This window comes from Cnephaeus nilssonii (assembly GCF_951640355.1).
Source record: "Cnephaeus nilssonii genome assembly, chromosome: 16".
Taxonomy (NCBI): domain Eukaryota; kingdom Metazoa; phylum Chordata; class Mammalia; order Chiroptera; family Vespertilionidae; genus Cnephaeus; species Cnephaeus nilssonii.
This window is the reverse complement of record NC_137087.1, coordinates 6,047,956-6,062,101: the sequence shown is the minus strand read 5'-3', so window position 1 is coordinate 6,062,101 and position 14,146 is coordinate 6,047,956. Positions and strand designations below refer to the sequence as shown.

The 14,146-nt window shown below is 51.5% G+C and overlaps 1 protein-coding gene across 1 annotated transcript in view; it reads right to left on the bottom strand.

The window, feature by feature from the left end:
- Positions 1-14,146, bottom strand: part of WDFY4 (WDFY family member 4) — a 255,480-nt gene that overhangs the window by 170,816 nt on the left and 70,518 nt on the right. Inside the window, exon 13 of the mRNA XM_079793291.1 lies at positions 6,557-6,650. Within this exon, the coding sequence (XP_079649417.1) occupies positions 6,557-6,650 (94 nt within the window). The remainder of the gene's footprint in view (positions 1-6,556; positions 6,651-14,146) is intronic.

Sequence of the window (14,146 nt, the reverse complement as noted above, 5' to 3'; positions counted from 1 at the left end):
CACCACTTCTTCAAAATAGACTCGCCCAGACCATGGTATTTTGTGGAAAAGCCACACTCAAGGGGCCAAAGAGCCGCATGTGGCTGGTGAGCCGCAGTTTGCCGACCAGGGGCCTGTAGAAATGTTGTATTTGGTGGGCATAGTGTGGCTTTGTTTCTATCGTATTTCTCCCTAATTAGCTGTGAATACTTTAGGCCCTTCCCTATAGCACGGGCCTTAGCGGAGCTCTTGTTGGCACCTGCTTAACTTCTGCACTTCCTTTACCTCTGTGCCCCCCAGACACTGAGTCTGCAACCCCTGTGCCCCAGGCCAAATGTGAGGAGCTGAATTTGAGATGCAGAAAAAGGAAGTGGACTATGCGAGTCAGATATAATGATGGCAGAGGGAACGAGAAGGCTGGTCACCTGATCACTGGCAGAGCTCATCCCTCCCACGTTCCCTCTCACTCCAGCGTCCTCGGCACCACAGCCTGGACCCTCTCCATCTCCAGGCCAGAGCTGCTCCCTCTGCTCCACTTAAGAGACGATCCTAAGAAGGGCCTGGCGTTTGACGAGGGCCTGAGGCTTTTCCATTCAGAAACAATAGGGATATTTGGGGGCTCGGGTTCAGAATGAAAGAGCACGAGGAACCTAGAAACTGAACGTATTTGGAATCTCTAGTGCAGTGATGGCGAACCTATGACACGCGTGTCAGCACTGACACGCGTAGCCATTTCTGATGACACGCGGCCGCATGCCGAGGATGAAACATTTGCTGCTCCTGAGGATGAAACATTTGCGACTAGAGTCTTGGAGTTAGTTTCTTCCTCAAAGTGACACACTACCCGAGTTATGCTCAGTTTTTTGGCGAAGTTTGACACACCAAGCTCAAAAGGCTGCCCATCACTGCTCTAGTGTGTTCTACTGTAACTCAGCAGGACTCCTCCTTTACCAGTTTCCTTGTTGGAGGAAATGGCTCTTTTTCAGTAGCCTGCCCTGACGCGGTGCTCTCCGGGGCTGTTACTGCTGTCGATATTTCAGTTATTTGAAACTCATATGATTAGTTCAATGTGTGTGAATTATAGGCTAATTCCAGAAAATGGCACCTTTTCGAAACCGAGGGACAAATGAGTTGACAGACACATGCAGTGCCCAGCCCAGCTTCCTGCTTCCCGCCAGACCAGCAGGAGGCTCCAGCAGAACCTGGATGTACCAACCGCGACTCGAGGTCAGAACGATCATGTTGCTGCTCCCAATACGCTCCCATGGCCACCACTTCTTTTTTTTATAATATATTTTTATTGATTTCAGAGAGGAGGGGAGAGGGAGAGAGAGATGGAAATGTCAATGATGAGAGAGAATCATTGATCAGCTGCCTCCTGCACGCCCCCTACTGGGGATCAAACCCCCAACCCAGGCATGTAACCTTGACCGGAATCAAACCTGGGACCCTTCAGTTCACAGGCCAACGCTCTATCCACTGAGCCAACTGGCTAGGGCTGGCCACCACTTCTTTACAGGAAAGGCCACCTGGCACCGAGGCAGGAGGACTGGGAGCCTTCTCCCAGGGACACCGCCACCGGCCACAATGTTAGTGCTGCCACTCACCTGCTACAGGCTCAGGGCCTCATCTGCCAAGCGGGGTACTGCTACCTGCTGGCAGGGTTCCTGCAGGTACTGCATGAGAAAACGCGTGCTAAAGCCGTCCTGCACCCCCAGCAGTGCTTCTTGGGCGGATGTGTCTACTCACCATGCTGAGCTCTGGCATCGCTTCATTTCCTCCTGATGGCAATGCCACGAGGGAGAGATCACCCCACACTGCAGCCAAGGAAGTTAGGGTCAAAGGGGTTAAAGAATTTCCCATGGTCTTTTCCCATGGCTATGACTGGCGGAGCTGAGATGTGACAGCATCTGCTGTCTTCGGAGCCTGAACTCTGCCTTCATAGAGTGGGTGCTCATTAAACACCATGGGCCCTGGCCAGGCAGCACAGCTGGTTAGAGCGTCGTCCCACTGTGCCCAGGCTGTGGGCTCAGGGACATGCAGAACCAGCCGATAAATGGATAGATAAGTGGAACAACCGAAGGTCTCTCTCTCTTCCTTCCCTTCTCTCTAAAATCAATAAATAAAGCCCAGATGGTTTTGCTCAGTGGATAGAACATCGGACTGCGGACTGAAGGGTCCCAGGTTCGATTCCTGGTCAGGGCACATGCCCGGGTTGTGGGCTCAGTTCCCAGTAGGGGGTGTGCAGGAAGCAGCCAAACAGTGATTCTCTCTCATCATTGATGTTTCTATCTCTCTCTCCCTCTTCCTTCCTCTTTGAAATCAAGAAAAATATATTTTAAGAAAATAAAATAAAATCAACAAATAAAATTTAAACATCACAGTAGTGATGACGACGACAATGGATGACAACCCAATGAAGTTCACTTCTCTTCATGGTGTTCAAAGCCCTTCATAACGTGGCTTCAAATAACCTTCCAGCCCACTCACCGCTCCTCTGCCCACACGGGCCGTCCTGGCCCCGCTGAACTCGCCAGGGGCCCTACATGGCGCCTTCCTCCGCGTCTCCCTCTGTGCCTGAGCTTCCTTGCCTTCCTCCTACACCTACTGTCATGGCACATCCTTTCCTTAAGCTTAGCCCGGTGGCCCCACCTCTCTGGCCCTCCCTTCGCTCTGTCCCAAGGCCTGTGGACACACATTTGTGGCAGCCATCAGGATGACCTTCCATTTTCTACACTCCTCTGCCGTCAGAATGCCCTTCCATTTTCTACACTCCTCTGCCACCCAGCCTCAAACACAGGCTGTGAGGTCCTTAACACTCATCTCTGAATCCTCATGGCACCCAGGAGGGGTTACTAGCTACTCCCAGAAGCGGGCACCTCTATGGCAAGACCCCTGCGGCTGCTGAGCACCCCGGAAGGGAAACTGTCCTGTTCCTAATTCGTTATTTTTTTCCCGGGGCCAACTCAGCTTCAGGAGGACTTGAGCTGAACTCCATCTCGCCTTGTGCTAGGACAGCAGCATTCACAGTAAAATTCCCACAGCCCCCCTCTAATACCGGGGATGGCGCAAGAGGAGACAAGGCCAGCTGGCCTGTCTGTTTCCCAGGGCAACCTGCAGCACTAGTATTTGGAGAAAAAGCAAACCACTTCTGGGCTGTGAACAGAGCAGATTACGGGAGACGAGTGGGAACTCACAGCCCATCTTCTTAATAACACTGCCCTCTACTGGCACTTCCTTCCCTGCTCCTCTTTCTGCAACAAAACCCGCACACTGCAGCCCTCTTTCCAGCATTTCCTCCTGGGTTATTTCTCACTTGATTTACTATCCTATTTGTTGTTATAAGGTTCACACCCCCCTTTCAGATATTAATTACTGCAATTATCCAACTTTGACTAGCACTGGTTTGGCATCTGCAGAAAATATTTGAGAAAATGCACCACTACCTTTCATTTGCATATTTTAAAGCTGGGAGAAATTACTTTTCCTAAATTATTTACTGCAACCTGAATAGAGAAAAGTTGCATACCAAATGGGATTCATTTTCATTCTTAACTTGTCTAATTATCACCATAGAATGAGAGGAAGTTCCTGTCCATATACTAATGTGGCAGCTCATGGGTTTATCTGAAACCCAGGCTCATGAGGCGCTAGGAGCAGGGAGGGCGGACACTGTCCTCTGAGCCACTCCACAGGCAGTGCCATGGGGGGGTTTGTGCAGCACACCGAGAGCAACTGTCTTAGTGCTAAGACCATCCCAACCATCGGCGTAGTTCTCATTGCGAGTCCATCATGGTCCAAACTGCAGCCAAGGAAGCCAGCTCCTCATGAGGCGACCGCCCGTGGAAGGACGTGCAGGCTGCACGGCCTGCGTCCGCGAGAGCCCGACGGTGAGAGGCCCGTTCACCAAACACATCTGACCGTGGGCCTGGGAGTGTGTCCCGTCTCCCCGCACCAGCCCGAGACCCGAGGGAGTTACAAAGCTTCCTGAGCCTCGAGCACATGCAAAACAGGGAAATTCTCATGTTGATAAAGGAGCGTTCCTGCATAGGACAATGTGTGCCAGTTTCCGTAGGCCCCAGAGAGGCCAAGGTAGAGAGAGAAGGGTCCAGACCCCGGATAACGAAATGACTAGGAGGCATTTGGGCTGGGGAGCAAATACGTTTGCCCTTCAGTCGGATGCTCCGGGCAAGTGAGGCGGGGTTTTCAGTGATGCGCCCAGCAGCCCCTCGCTCTTGGGCCCTCATGTGCCCACCCAGCAGGGGGCAGGTGGCCCTTCCCACGAGTCTAAGCTGAACGCTGACCAACAGACGGCCGTGGACGCCGTGCTGGCGTGCTCCTGCTTGCGTGCCTTTCCGAGCCCTGGGCTGCCATGTGGCCGATCGGAGAACCCACCTGGAGGGACACAGGCCGCGGTCAGACGCAGAGGGCTCCGAGGCAGAGACCTCGGGATCCTACCAGCAGCTCAGACCAAGGCCCGGGGACCTGAGCAGTGAGCCTCCGGGGGCCCCGTGCATCTGAGCAGCCTGGGGGGCGCCGAGCCGCGAGGGGTGAGGCCAGCGGCGCCCGGAGGCCGTGCGCTGTGGGGCTGCGCCTGCCTGAACTCCTGACCCACAGCAATGAGACAACGGCCGTCATCGTTACTGCAGTTTGTCCCACAGCAACGGTAACTAAGGAGCAGCCTGGTCCACGTTAGCCCCGCCCACTGCTTTTCCATAAATGTTGCCAACTACACGGCGCATTCACGTCACTATTAGATGTCTCCCTACTCCTTGGTTTGAACATCACCGTGTCGTCACTTTTCGGCAGAGAAACGGACCAGAAAAGGGATTCGGTTACGAAGGGACACGCAGACCGGACGGCGTTGGTCCTTTGTCACTCCTTACCAGACACCAGCGTTTCCCCCGTGAGCACAGCCCACCTTCGCCGCTCACCGGCTTCACCCACCCCCTCCCCCCTGACCTCGGAGGGCTCACTGGCTTTCTCCACCCCCCCCACCCCCCACCTCGGAGGGCTCACCGGCTTTCTCCCGGCACTCCCCCCTCCACCTCGGAGGGCTTGCACCTTGTTTCCTAAGCCCTGCCATTCTCAGGCTGCGATTAGTAAGGCCACGAGTTGTCGTGTCTTCCTACAACATGCCACCTCCTTTTAAACTCCCAAAGCAAAGCTGGGCCTGTGCCTCCCACCCCCACTCTTCCTTCAGAAGCCACGAGACCCCACCAGGCAGGACCGCATTTAACGCCAGGGCACCGGTGGGAGCCCTTACAAAGTATTTAAGGGATCCGCGCCTCCATTTCCCGGCTGGTTAGCGTGGAGACGACAGCCCGCCCCCCACCTGCTGTGAGGCTACGTGAACAGCGAAGGGCCCAGGCCAGGCCCACCCGCAGCTCAGTCCACTCGGCCCCTTTGGCCCGCTGGGAATCTGGGGTGCACTGCCAGGTCTTCCCTCCGCAGCTGCTCCCCACAACTCTCAGTCACCGCCCCGCTGAGAGTGCTCAGAGCCGCAGCTCAGCCCGGCCCCCGTTCAGCTTGGGGCAGTGATTCTATCTCTGAGGGTCTGGACGCCCTCCGCTTCACATTTTCCAACCAACAGCCTGGCCGCGTGCCTGCACGTGTCTCCCGGACCGTGGGCGTGGCTTCCTGGCTGCTGTCCCCCCCCACACCCCCCTCCGCCCTGTCTCACAGCCCCCCCCCCCACCCTCCCCCGACCCCGCCTCACAGCCACCCAGGCCACCTCACAGCCCCCCCTACTCCCACCCTGCCTCACAGCCACAGGAAGGTTTTGATACAAAAACCTGCGAGCCTCGTCCTCCCGTCACTCGGGAGGGTGCTTGCTCCAGGCTAAACCTCCACACAGGCCGCTCCTTCCTCGGCCGCCCCACCTCTCACCGCCCGGTCCCCACGCTGCCCTGCCCCCCGCCCAGCCACCCAGCAGGCTCCTTCCCCTGCCTAAGGCCACCATCTAAGGGGCGGCCCCCCTGACCTCCCCCTTCACTGAGTGAGATGTGATTGGGCCCCCCGCCTCCATTCCCAGGTTCCCTCCCAGCACCCTGGATTTCCCCCGAACATCCCTTGTCACAATTTGTAACTGGGGATTCATTTGTGAGCTTATTCATTTTGTCTGTCCGCACTGTCACCCCTCCGGGTCCCCGCGCAGATGCAGGCTCCGTGGGCAGTGTCTGCTGTTAGCCCAGCTCACCCTACACAGAGCCCCGGCCAGAGCGCAGCCGCACCAGGAGAGGAGCATGCACAGCAAGGACTTGGGGTCCCCCAGCGCCCACTGCTGTCCTCAGCGCCCGGACCGGCCTCGTGAGGGCGCCATCATCGCAGCCCGGTCTGGTTTGGCTGCTGTTTTCACGAGGTGGCCACGCACACGGAAGTGCTGGGTCCTGAACGGCCCGGGAAGGGGGCAGGACTCACCCAGCGTCTCGGGGGCATCACAGGCCCGCAGACGGCCCTTTGCGCGAGGGGCTCCGCTCACGCTCACACAGGGTGCCGAGGGCAACGAGGGCAACGGCGCAAAGGAGAGCCAAGTCCCCAGCCAGGAGCTGAAAGGCCGGCCGTGTGTCACACGTACCTGGGCGTGGTCGTGATGGTACAGCCGAGGCAGCAGCTGGACCATGATGCACAGGGCCCCGGGGTGCATGATCACGGCATCACCTTCTTCCGTCCTGCAGACAGAGGGGAAGCACATCAGCCTGAGCCTTCTGTCACTTCTGTTTCCCACAGACCTTTCTGGATCTTTCTGAGAGAGGCCACGACACACACCCTCAGTCTGCCACTTATGTCTGCATGACCTTGAACTAATTAATCTGAGCTGATTTCCCCAACTCTGCCTGGCGCTAACACTACTACCCTTTCCGCACAGAGGAGGAGGGCGACGTTTCTGTGCACCGAGGCCCGGTGCCTGGCGAGGAGTTGGTGCTCAACGGAAGTGGCTCCCTGGTTCACTCCCTGTCTCGGCAGATGCGTGGGAGATGGTGAAGTTCTCATTTTATGTTAAACATACACAAACACTCACACACACACACACACACACAAACACACACTCATACACACACACACATATACACACACACACACTCACACACACACACTCATACACACACTCACACACACACAGTCACACACACACACTCATATACACACACACACACTCATATACACACACTCACACACACACTCACACACACACACACTCACACAACACACACACTCATATACACACACACACATACTCACACACACACACACTTACACACACACTCACACACACACACTCATATATTCCCACACTCACATACACTCACACACTCACACTCACACACTCACACACTTCCAGGCCTCTTCAAGTTGGTGTAAGCACACTCTCCTATGTCCTACCACTGAATGTAACTAAAAACCCAGGTAGGATGCGTGAGCAACCTCCTAAGAACTCTGAAAAGTGAGCAGCGGCAGAGAAAGAAACCAAGCCCGGAGCACAGGCGGCGGGCAGTGGGTTGCCTGGAGCCCGCAGCACCCCTGGGGCGGGCTCGCAGGGAGACGAAACGCAGAACCATGCACGGCGTGTGGACACGGCACACAGAGGTCCGAGAAGAGGCCACTGTTTCTGGTCTGAGGAGCCGGAAAGGAGGCCCCTACAAGCCACACGCCCTGGCGGAGACCATGGACTTTCTGTGGGTTTCTCCCTTCTTTCTCTCCCCAGGCATCAGGCAGCCCCACGGCAGAAGCAGTGCTAGGCAGGGTCTGGAACTCCCAGGAGGAGAATCCTGTTCTCTGACTAGAGGAACTATGGTCCCAAACTGTAGGCAAAATCCTCCTTGCTTTGTCTCCTTTTCCTCCACCTGCTTGGCCCCAGAGACAGGTACAGTGTGTGAAGTGTGTGAAGTGTGTGGTGAGCAGGGAAACAAAGGCCATGAATGTCTAGACAAGGAAAGGAAGGGCCAGGGAGTCATATTGGGGAGATGATGAAGAGGAAAAAGCTTACGAAAATGAGATCACTGAGCTCTGTATCAAACTCTGGGCGCAATTCTGAGCTGCACATGTGTGATCTGGTGCTAAACCACATTCTAAGGCTTTGAGAACTGAAGTTGGTGGCAGACCGCCACCCAGGACTGGCTATCGCCTGGGGCAAGTGCAGGATCGATCAAACCACGCTGCAAAGTCTGTGAAACCTGAACCCAGCTGGGACGATTGCCTGGTAAAGCAAAGTAATCAACATTCTGCAGAAAATGTTAGCAAGAGCCAGGGTCCATAACATTCCAAGTGTCTAGGATACAATCTGAACTTATTCAGCATAGAATGAGCCAGGGAAACTGACTCTCTCACCCATAAAAAGGTTCTAAGTCTGAGATGACACGGATGTTGAATTATTGGACAAAAACTTTAAAGCAGCTATTATTAACCAAACTCTAAGAAGTTAGGGTTAATACTTTTGAAATGAATGAAAAACTAGAAAGTCACAGTAAAGAAATGGAATCAATAAAAGAAATCAAGTAAAAATTTACGAACTGAACATTACAGTAACTGAAATTTTTAAATCTCACTGAATGAGAACAATAAGAGAATACGGTGAGAGAGGAAAGAGTCCATGAATTTGAGGATAAATTATTTGAAATTGCCAAATCTGACCAAAAAAATGAAGAAAGTTTCAATGTCACACGTCGTGAAACCAAAAAATCTAAGTAATATTCCAGTTGTTGGAGTTCCCGAGGAGAGGAGAAGGAGTGAGGTGTAAAAATAAAACATGTTCAGGAAGGTTTTAGCCAATATTTCTTCAAATTTGGTAACCTTAAAGATTCAAGAAGCTTAGCTAAATGCAAATAAACAACAGAAAAGTCCATGCCCAGGCACATCCTAACCAACTGTTCAATCCTAAAGACAATGAGAAATCCTGAAAGCAGCCAGAGAAGAACAACACGTCACACACAGGGAAACAGCAGTGTGAATGACTGTGCGTTTTCTCATGAGAAATCAGAAGGCAGGGAACAGTGTTTCTAAGTGCTGAAAAGAAATGCACAGAATTTCCTATCCAGCAAAAACACCCTTCAGGAACTAACGCAGAAATAAATATATTCTCCCAGGTGGAGGTAAATACAGAGAATTTCTTATCATTAAATTTTCTCTAAAAAAATTATACTAAAAGAATTTCTTCAGGTGAGAAGGAAATCATAACAGAAGGAACTTGGTATTTCAGTAATGAAGAAAGAACAACAGAAATGGTAAATGTTTGGATAAGCATAATAGACTATTTTATCTCTTAAGTTCTTAAAACACGCATAATGGTTGGAAGCAAATTATAATAGATGGGATGCACATGACAACTATAACAGACAGGGGAGGCCAAAGGGATCTGCATAGAGGTAAGGTTTCTATACTTTATTTGAAGCAGCAAAACGTTAATTATAAGTAGGCTGTTAAAATGTTAAGTATGTTTATCATAATCCTTAGAACAAGCACCAAAGAAGCTAAACAAAGAGAGAGAGTAAAAATTCAGTAGGTAAATTCAAATGAAATAAGATAATACATTCAAATAATACACAAAAAGGTAGGGAAAGAGAAACAGAGAACAAAAAAGAGGGAACAAAGAGAAAGCAAATAAGATGGTAGACCTAAATCCAAACACACCAAAAACTACACTGAATAAAAATGGGTTATATATACCAATTAATAGACACATATCATCAGAATGGAAAAAGCAAATGACTAAACTATATGCCATCTACAAGAAATTCACTTTAAATATAATAATACAGAGAGGTTAAAAGTAAATGGATAGAAAGGTATACCATGCTAACACTAATCCAAAGAAAGCTGGTGTGGCTTTATTAATTTTAGAGAAAGAGGACTTCAGAGTAAAGAATATTGCCAGGAATCAACAGGTATATTGCATAATGATGAAAGGAGGCATAGCATCCAAAATGTGCAGGCATTTCACAAAGGAGCATCAGAATTCATAAAAACTGAGAGAAGTAAAAGGACAAATCCTCAATCTACACTAATAAAACAGAAACATTCAAATTAACCATCACTCCACTACACCCACAAGCCATGCCCACCAACCAATCAGGAGAAAGTATGCAAATTAACCCAACCAAGATAGCGGCCAGCCACTGAACAAGCAGGAGGGTTGGGTTTCCCCGGCAATGGAGGAAGCCAAGCTTTCTGCCCGCTCTGGCTGGCCCTGGCCTTCGCTCAAGGCTACAAAGTTTTAATTATAGAAGATAAATAAATCCCAACAAAAATGGCTGCAGCCACAGAGCAAGCAGGAAGCTTGAGTTTCCCTGGCAATGGAGGAAGCCAAACTTCCTGGCCGGCCCAGGCCTCCACTCAAGGCTACAAAGTTTCAATTATAGAAGATAAATAATCCCAGATTCTAGGGACTCTGCTTGGGTCGCCGGGGGGCGTGGTTGGCCTGAAAATCACCACAGGCCCCTCTCCCAGGCCGCCCAACACCCGAAGGGAACCCCCACCCTGATCCGGGACACCCTTCAGGGCAAACCAGCCAGCCCCAACCCAGGCCTGCAGGGGAGAGCAGTTGGGAGGGAACAGGCCTGCAGGGGAGGGCAGTTATGGGCAGTTATGGGTGACCAGGCCTGCAGGGGAAGGCAGTTAGGGGGGACCAGGCCTGCAGGGAAGGGCAGTTAGGGGGGACCAGGCCTGAAGGTGAGGGCAGTCAGGGGCATATAGGCTGGCAGGGGAGCAGTTAGGCTTCCATCAGGCGGGCAGGGGAGTAGTTAGGGGGTGATCTGGCTGGCAGGAAGCGGTTAGGGGCAATCAGGAAGGCAGGTAGGCGAGCAGTTGGGAGCCAGCAGTCCTGGGTTGTGAGAGGGATGTCCGACTGCCCGTTTAGGCCCGATCCCATCGGGCCTAAACGGGCAGTCGGACATCCCTCGAGGGGTCTCAGATTGGAGAGGGTGCAGGCTGGGCTGAGGGACATTCCCCCCCCCCCCCCCGCATGCACGAATTTTGTGCACCGGGCCTCTAGTTATATATAATTCAACACTCTTTTCTCAGTAGGTGATAGAAAACATAGACACAAAATCACCAAAGATATAGAACTGAACACCACCAACCGTTATAGTGGCATTCTAGAAACACTCCACTCAACAGCTGCAGAATACACATTCTTGTCAAGTTTTCATGGAGCACATGTCAACATCTAATGGGCTCTGGGCCATAAAACAAACTTTAAAACATCCCAAATACATAAAATCATCCAAAATGCATTCTCTAATCACAACAGCATTAAAGTCAACGTGAACAACAGAAAGAAAACTGAAAAGGATCCAGGTACTTGGGAATTAAACAACATACCTCTTTTTTTTACTGTGGTAAAATACACATAACAAAAAACTTACTACCTTCACTGTTTAAAGTGTACAGTTCAGTGGTATTAAGTACACACATGTTGTAAACAACACGTTTCTAAATAGTCTATAGGTCAAATGGAAAGTTGCAAGAAAAATTTAAAATATTTTGAGCTTCAATAATAATGACCATAGAAAAGTTTGTGAGGTGCTGCTAAAGCAGTGCTTAGAAAAAAACATATATATAGAAATGTTTACATTACAAGAGAATAAAGGTCTCTGATGAAAAATCCACATTTCTACCATAAGATGCTATCCTATCTAATAATAGACAAATATGCAAATTGACCATACCTCCGACACCCCACAAGCCACGCCCATAAGCCATGCCCACCATCCAATCAGAGTGAGTATGCAAATTAATCCAAACCAAGATGGCTACAGCCACAGAGAGCAAAGTTTCCTAGGTAATAGAGGAAGCCAAGCTTTCCGCCTGCCCTTGCCAGGCCTAAGCCTCCACTCAAGCTACAAAGTTTCAATTATAGAAGGTAAACAAATTCAAACAGAAATGGCGGCAGAATGGAGCTTGAGAGAGCAGGCCAAGGTTGCCGCCGGCAACAGGGGAAGCAAAGCTTTCCGCACACCCTGGCTGGGCCCACCCACTTAAGGCAACAAAGTTTCAATTATAACCCCAACACAAATGCCTGCCAGCCTCAGAGGGAGCCCCAGGCTTGGCTCCGCTCCAGGCTACAAAGTTTCAATTGTAGAAGGAAAATAAATTCCAGATACCAGGGCCTCTGCTTGAGTTGCCAGGGGGCATGGTCGGCCTGCAAACCACCACAGGCCCCTCGCTCAGGCTGCCCCACACCCCAAGGGAACCCCCACCTGATCTGGGACGCCCTTCAGGGCAAACCAGCTGGCCCCCGCCCGTGCACCAGGCCTCTATCCTATCTAATAAAAGAGTAATATGCAGATTGATCATCACTGCAACACACAATATAGCTGCCCCCATGTGGTCAAAGATCCTGCCCCCATGTGGACACAAGATGGCTACCACAAGATGGCCAGCAGGAGGAGGGCAGTTGGGAGGCACCCGACCTGCAAGGGAGGGCAGTTGGGAGGCACCCTGCCTGCAAGGGAGGGCAGTTGAGAGGGACCAAGCCTGCAAGGGAGGGCAGTTGGAGGTGATCAACCCTGCAGGAGAGGGCAGTTAGGGGTGACCAGGCCGGCAGAGAAGGGAAGTTGGGGGCAAACAGGCTGGCAGAAGAGTGGTTAGGGGGTGATTAGGCTGGCAGGCAGAAGCGGTTAGGGGCAATCAGGAAGGCAGGCAGGCAAGCAGTTGGGAGCCAGCAGTCCTGGATTGTGAGAGGGATGTCCGACTGCCCGTTTAGGCCCAATCCCGGTGGGATCCCGGTGGGATCGGGCCTAAACGGGCAGTCGGACATCCCTCAAGGGGTCCCATATTGGAGATGGTACAGGCTGGGCTGAGGGACAACACCCCTCCATGCACGAATTTCGTGCACCGGGCCTCTAGTTTAAAAATAAATTAATAAGCCCAGAGCAAGTAGAAGAAGTATAATAAAGATAGTAAATAGCAATGAAATTAAAAACTGAAAAATGAAAATACAGGGTGGGGCAAAAGTGGGCTTACAGTTATGAGTACAGACAACAGAGTGTATTCTTGTATTATCATTTATTCATTATTGTACTTCCCATACGAACAACTGTAAAGCTACTTTTGCCCACCCTGTGTCTTGGAACTAGATAGAAGTGGAGCTTGCACAAGTTTGCGAATGTACTAAATGCCACCCGAGTTATTAGCTTTAAAAACATCAATTTTATGTTCTGTAAATTTTACCTTAACACAAAAAGAAGCTGTTTTTAAAAAATTTAAAGGAAAAGATGCCTAGCATCTGGGGTACAAGTTCTCAAAGTTGAATGTGCTTACCAATAACAAGAGGGCCTTTTTAAAGCCGACCCTGGACTCCTGCCCCGAGACTGAGGTTCAGGCATCTGATTTTCGTGCATTTCAGTGACTCCACTGTGGGTTCAGATGCAGGCGGTCTAGGCTCAAGGAGCACTGCTCTAAGATGCCTCCCCAGAGCAGGGATAGGGGCAGGAGCCCCGCATCCCAAGGTTGCAGGCACGGGAGCCGCCCCCACTCCCACTGGTGTTCCCGAATGACTTGTACCTTGAAAAGGTCCTGTGGATGTACCTGAAAGTTATAACCCTAAGTACACAATTACCTGTATCTGTGGGAGCCCAGAGGGGCCTGGGGGAAGGGGATGCTCGGCCAAATTTTGCAAAGTGAGAGTGATGTCATTCATGTGAAGAATCCTGGAGGCCTGTGGGAGTCTGACCCGGGAAGCCTCACCTCCCGCAGCGCCTGCCCTGCACTCAGCCAGCAGAGCCCAACCCTTCCTGTCGCCACCGCCACCGCAGCCACCTCACGTGCACGGCGCTCCCATCGGCATTTTCCTGCTTAGATATGGGAGTCAGACTGAGCCACATCTGGACTCTATCCATATCAAGGGGCGGGATTCAGATGCTCCATCTCCTCTCACAAAGGCCTATGGATTCTTGAGTGACTAATTAAAAAATTAAAAGTAATATGGACTCATTTTGGCAATTCACAGAGAAGCACCATCCTCTTTCAAACCACACCTCTCTCAATGCTTCTCTCAGAGCTTGGGCCAGTGCCCACCCCTACCCCCCCCCCCCCACCCACACTCCAATCGGTTACCGAGGTCTGGACATGCTATGCCCTAAACATGCCTCACGTGTTCTCCTACCAGCAGGGCACTGTCTTATTCAAGCCTTCGCCATTCCTAGGAGGAACCGACACCTCCTGCACTCCA